General features: G+C 38.1%; 2 protein-coding genes across 3 annotated transcripts in view; one reads left to right on the top strand and one right to left on the bottom strand.

The window, feature by feature from the left end:
• Positions 1-292: 292 nt before the first annotated feature.
• dctn3 (dynactin 3 (p22)) lies at positions 293-4,850 on the bottom strand. The gene is made up of 7 exons (XM_005929493.2): positions 4,671-4,850; positions 2,339-2,423; positions 1,929-2,015; positions 1,680-1,763; positions 1,410-1,468; positions 1,253-1,312; positions 293-1,026 (listed from the first exon to the last, which is right to left on the bottom strand). Exons 1-7 carry the CDS (start codon positions 4,770-4,772, stop codon positions 940-942), a joined length of 564 nt encoding a protein of 187 aa, XP_005929555.1. The 5' UTR covers positions 4,773-4,850; the 3' UTR covers positions 293-939.
• A 48-nt stretch (positions 4,851-4,898) lies between these two features.
• atg5 (ATG5 autophagy related 5 homolog (S. cerevisiae)) overlaps positions 4,899-6,000 on the top strand; it is a 47,961-nt gene continuing 46,859 nt past the window's right edge. Inside the window, exons 1-2 of one of the 2 annotated variants that reach the window (XM_005929492.2) lie at positions 4,899-5,156; positions 5,596-5,751. In XM_005929492.2, coding sequence (XP_005929554.1) covers positions 5,644-5,751 — 108 coding nt within the window. In that variant the 5' untranslated portion in view covers positions 4,899-5,156; positions 5,596-5,643. Of the gene's footprint in view, positions 5,157-5,592; positions 5,752-6,000 lie in introns of both variants that reach the window. The other variant, XM_005929491.2, reaches the window with a different exon arrangement.

Here is a 6,000-nt window from a genome sequence, read left to right as displayed (position 1 = left end):
CAGCAGCAAAAATAATTCTTGGTCAATGTTCAGTCAGTCATGCCATTTCAATTTGTAAAGCACATAGGTATTAAGGTGTTCAGTGTTGTTTTGGAGTAAACATACAGTGACAATATTATATTGCTTCTTGATGTGGTTAATTATTTCCAAGTTTCCAATCTCATCTATTCTGTGAAAATGTGAAAAATGGCTGAGTAACCTATTAGAAACTGACAAAACATCAGAATGCACAAACAGACCTAAACAGATCCAGATTCTGTTGTAAGACTCATATACACACAACATGCAACACTTTTGAATATCCCCCCAAAAAGTCATATTTATTTATCAACATTTATTTGCTATAAGAGAAATCAGATATAATGAAATTGTTCAAACCAAATACTGGAAAAAATACTGAAGCTAATTTAAGGTTTTATAAGTCATGTCAAGAAGCATCCAGAGGGAAGTAACTAGGTGTGTGTTTTTGAACTGGGGGAAGAGCAATTTAAGTCTTGTGACATGCCTACAGTAAGGAGGACAGGAATACATTACAAGTAAAGTACTTTTGTCTGACAATAAACAGCATAACAACTACAAGTTTAATGATAGGAGTGAATTCATCCACAAATAAACGGTTACAGGAAACCCATTTTCTTCCAATATGAGTGTCAGTTTGGAACCACCAGCATTAGCAGGAAGACAAACCTGCCTTCAATATTTACAATCTGCAGTGACTATTTCTGGAATTGTTAATGTACTGTTTCTTACACTTTTGAGTATTTCTTACATCAGGTTAGATTATCAAAGTTATATCACCTAATTCAAATAAATTAAATGTTTAAAAAAAGAAAGAAAATAAGAAAGAAATGTGGTGATGCCATTGCCTCACATATCTGACACTCCCACCACAGTGCAGTGTTTTTCCACTTTCGTCATCTGAACGTATGTTGATAATCACTATTCCATAGGTCGGATTCCTTTGGCCTCTTCCATTTTTCTCAGGGTCTCATCCCACTGGGTGAACTGCTTGGACAACAGGAACATCTGGCAATCAAGAGGTCAGCTGTCAGTGGGTGGAGCTTTATCTCAGCAACAACTTGTGTATTATGAATTTTTCCATGACTGACCAAAGTAGCTATAGATAAAAAACTTTGGTAGTTTGCTAATTAAGTTTAAGATGTTTTTGATTGATTATTACATTTTGTTTACCCAAAGAATATATGTATAGCTTTGTTCTCATAATCACTGGAATTTAAAAATTGAAGTGTACCATTTTGTTGTATTCTTCAAAAAGCTTCTTAACTTCCTGTGACTGAACCTCACTTTGGTCCTGTAAAACAAACAGAATAATATTTACACATAAAACCTAGTGAGAGACAAACCCACAGGAGTAGATGGGGAAGAAAGAGAAAGAAAGAAAGGGCTACCTGCTGTTTGATGTGAATCTGTGATAAGCGCTGCAGCTTGGTGGCATGTTCTGGTACATCTGTGAACAAAAAAACAAGACCTGATGAGGTAAAACATCGAGTACTACAATAGGCACATCTATCACCCATTTAAAACAGGCTGAAACCCCTGGCTAAACGTAGGTAACAAAACTAAGCATAAGATCCCTCCAAAATGATGCCAGGAATATAAAACAACAAAACAGACATTGTTTTGTTGGGTATTAATGTGTCCTACAAAGTGAAACTCACCTCTGATGTAGGTGCTGTCCAGCAGTGGCTGCAGGTTGCTGACCTGTTCCAGTAAAGCAGCCTGCGAAAGCAAGAAGTCTTCCTCTGCAAAGAGACAGAGCAAGAAATGGATTCAGCTTCTACTTGTTTACAATATATATAAAAATTTAATACCAATACAATTTGCACATATAGCAATCGACATTAAAGTTAATGCCTGTGTATGCCTCAGTAATATTAGTTTTCATTTGAACTTTTAAGAGTTCTTACCTGCAAGGATGAACTCCAGCTTCATGGCATCAGGCACAGTGATGTGGTCTGTGAACTCAGGGTCCAAGTACTTTAAGAGGTCCTCAACTGCACCACAACACCAATGAGCATGATTTAAAGTTCAATAGACTCAGTCTAAAATCTAAATAAAGAAAAAAATTCTGCAAAAACATTTGGTGTCTTGAAAGTTAAAGGTTGTCACAGAAATTTAGAGCCCTTTCAAGTTTTTAATTTTCAGTAGCCACATTACTAAACACATCAGTTTATAAAGGTATTATAATATGAATAACCACATCAGTATAAAGTAGTTGCTAATTTAGAGCAATGTTAAAAATATATATTCACAAAAATACAACAAGCCAATAATCTAAAGTGTAGGGGCTGAGAGATTGGCAGAATGTGTGACTCACTCTTCTTGTGCAGAATCTTTACTCGTTCTCTCTTATTGGCTGTGTTGGTCAGACCGGCCTGAATCCTGGCCAATGACTCCGCACACTGCAGGGGAAAAAGTTAGTGGTTATCATCCTGATAGCAAGGGTTTTTGTTGTTGTTGTTGCTTTTTGTTTTTTGGTGGTGTGGTATAGGGGAGTATGCTAGCACATAAAATACATGCAAGAGTCAAGTTTATATGACATTGGGAGATACAGAAGGTACCAATAAAAAATAATAATGGCATTTTACAAAAAAAAATTCTTCTTATGCTTATGAGGACTGGAATCTTATTATCCTAAAAGAAATGTGAGAATTAGCGCGATGCAGGCTAAACATATGCTGTCTGTATTAGGGCTGCCACAAACGATTATTTTTATAGTAGACTAGTCACAGATTATTTTTGCGATTAGTTGACTAATCAGATCAGGCGTCCATTGGACGTACAAGGTACAGCTTATTGCACCAGCATGCATCTGCTCCTATATAACCATCATTAGCTTACAGCTTTAAGTGTATGTGCTAACTAAAAAATAAAGACAAGATGATAGTTTATTCAATTTTAATGAAATTTGCAGATTGTTTCGGTGAAGTTTAATAAACTCAACCGTCTGCTCCTTGCTATCTAAAATATAACAGGACACCGGAGTAAATTCTGGAGCATCTCACACTTCTGATAATCAGTTGTCTGCTTGACGTTTATTCAGTTGTGTAAAAACTATAACTTTAATCTCAGCCAAACCGATTTACTCAGGAACAAATAAAATACTAAAAAAAAGCCAAACAATAACATTTTTAAGTTATCTAAGTGACTTATATTACATGTTTAACCTGAGTAGCGAAAGACGGCGGTGGGTTTGAAAACGATTTGCCGGGAGTCCGGTGTTCTCACCGGCTCTAGTGAGCCTTGCCCCCGGCTAGCTATCGAGCTAGTGGATAACAGATGTCTCCGAAAATGTCAGGACGCTTTTGCAAATATGTGTTGTCTTGATAAACCGAGCACATATTTGAAGTTTACACAGCTACATTCTCGCCTGAAAATATGTTCAACGTTTATTTTGTGACCCAGAAAGAATAATAAGAGTAATATTAAAACTAACTAGCTGCCGCCATTGTTGGAAACTGAGCAGGGCTTCTGGGACACAGCTTCTTCTTCTTTGGGGTTTAACGGCAGCTGGCATCCTTGTACATGCAGTGCTGCCATCTTCTGTTTCAGCCCGTTATTACACTCTCAAATTCTACTTATTCCTGTGTCTTTTGGGATCTTACAAAGCTTCACACGACGCGTGGACTATTAAATTAGTCGTTGATGATTTTGATAGTCGACATAATCGTGACTAGTCGACTAATCGTGGCAGCCCTAGTCTGTATATTCCCTTACTACATTTAAGGTCTTATTTGGCTTTTTGCAGTACATATTGGATAACGGTTTCCACAGATGACCATTGGAAAGAAGTATTACATCTCATGTCACAGGCTGTGCAGCATCAGGACCAGAAAAAGCAGGCATTCTCTTCTTCACCTCTCTTGTGCAATGTCTGTTACTTTGGATGGCTAAACCATGGGTAAATTCGTCCATCTTCACTACCCCTGCTCTTCCCTATGACACCTGTCTCCTTATTCACATACATGCATTCTGTCATGCTTCCTATGACTTTCATTCTCCTTCTCTCCAGTAGAGATACATGATACCTTTTGTTTTTCTAAATTTAGAAAGCATTTTAAATCGTATTACTGTTTTAGTCGTTTAGCTCACAGGAACCTCATTCCTTAGTTTTGTTCCCTCTTATGCTACCTCATGTGTTGAGATGGCAATAATACTCTTAAATCTTTGAATTTAAAGTAAATTTAAGCCTAACAGCACACTGTAGCACTATCTCCACCTTTGGAATGACAAAATCTAGTGAAAAACAAACCAACTTAAATGCCTCTTTGTAAGCCAGAGTGTTTTTTCCAGATCACATGATACCCTGCTGAGTCCCCTCGCCTCAAAAAGCATCTCATCACTAGCTAGCCGAGGTTTCTTCGTTTAACCGTGTCAGACTATTGTATTGTTGATTATGATTAAGCACAACTTTTTTAATGTAAACAGATGAAAGCTAAATAACCAACAGTTATGAAAATAAAGGAATAGCTTCTTGATGGGCAGGAAAGTCAATTTTTCATATTTGTGCGAAACTAAATTGAACAACTAAAACAACTTCTGCTAACATTCTAGTGTATAAATTAAAAAAGGGCGTTTACTCACAACCAACGTTAGCTCCGCAAAGCTAACAACTAGCATATATACAGATATACATAATATAAGCGAACCTTTACAGGTTTTCCACTCTTGTTTTTTCTCTCGCCATATATACGACTCTCTAGCGCCCGGAGACGCATTTCCAGGTTATCCATCTCAGTTGTTTTATCCATTCCCGGAGCTGCCGATGAACACAACAGATCCCAAACAGGCGGAGGAGAGCTACGTAGTTGAGAAGGGCCGTCGCATACTGATGATGCGTCGCCCCCGGTTCTCTTTACCACTCGGCTATTTGGTGGAGGATGGATGCAAAACCTACAACGCTTTAAAATACTTTAAGCATTTAATATTTATTTTTAAAATTTTAGTGTCTTTTTCAACGTAAAATTGCAGATCATTTGGTATATTTCTGTAGTTGGTTTAGTAAGAATAGCGGTCGCCAGTGGTCGCTGTTTTGCGGGAAATTGGATATTTTTGCTGTTTTTCCGGTGTCAGCGGGGGAATGACAACATAGGCCCCTTTTCCATTCAATATATCTACAAAATATCGACTAAAAAGTAAGGCTCCCCCATCTCCTTCTCACAGTGTAAGAATGTCTGTCTGTGGGAAATATTATCAGTACCTTTGTAATTGGACTTTAAACATTTCTTTATTATGTTTCCATTGGGTAAGTTAGCCTACTTAGCCCTCGAGCTAACATCAGTTTTTGCTCTACAGCTGCGTAGTTCGACAATTTTGAAGTTCCTTTGGAGGTCTAAGAGATAGGTAGCGACCTATCACTGAACTGTAACCTAGAAATAACTTCACTGGCAATTTACTTAAGAGATATCTAAGTTACTCAAACCTGAAGTGCGCCAACGTGGTGCTAGCTTAACTTGCACTGGTTATTGAACTGAGGTTCAGCGTTTGGATGCTGAAAGTTTTGTCAGTGTTTGCTTGTTAGCCATGCTCCGATCTTTTGCTGACAGTAGGACGGTTTTATCTCTTCTGAAGCAGGCATCGGTTTGGGGAATTCATTCTTTATGTGCCACTGGGAGCAGCAGCATGGCAGATGACAAGGACGTGTTGAGAGACGTTTGGTTCGGCCGGATACCCACCTGCTTCACTCTGAACCAGGATGAGGTTACTGAGAGGGAAGCCGAGGCTTATTATGTAAGTACAGTTGTTCTCATCTAACATGATGCAAAATCTAGGCCTGACTTAACTTTTGTTTTTGGAGATTAATGCTTTCTGACGAAGCATGCTTCAAGGAAGTCCTTCAGACAACACAGTCAGAAGGAAGCCTCTTATTTAACTTTTGTAAGCCTGCTTACAGAAGGGTACATGACCCATATTCATAAGCATTCCGAGGATCCACTCAGCAGCAAGGAGTTCTAGGATAAGAATTATGTAAAAGAGTTG

Source organism: Haplochromis burtoni, unplaced genomic scaffold, assembly GCF_018398535.1.
Source record: "Haplochromis burtoni strain Fernald_Lab_line unplaced genomic scaffold, NCSU_Asbu1 Contig_124, whole genome shotgun sequence".
Classification (NCBI taxonomy): Eukaryota; Metazoa; Chordata; class Actinopteri; order Cichliformes; family Cichlidae; genus Haplochromis; species Haplochromis burtoni.
This window is presented reverse-complemented; position numbering and strand designations above follow the sequence as displayed.

Coding starts and splice junctions, on each gene's coding strand:
- dctn3 (XM_005929493.2), bottom strand. CDS start 4,772: ATGGATAAAACAACTGAGATGGATAACCTGGAAATGCGTCTCCGGGCG. Junction 1,764..1,928: donor GCTGGAGTTCATCCTTGCAG/GTAAGAACTCTT, acceptor GTCTCTTTGCAG/AGGAAGACTTCTTGCTTTCG. Junction 1,469..1,679: donor GGACAGCACCTACATCAGAG/GTGAGTTTCACT, acceptor TTTTGTTCACAG/ATGTACCAGAACATGCCACC.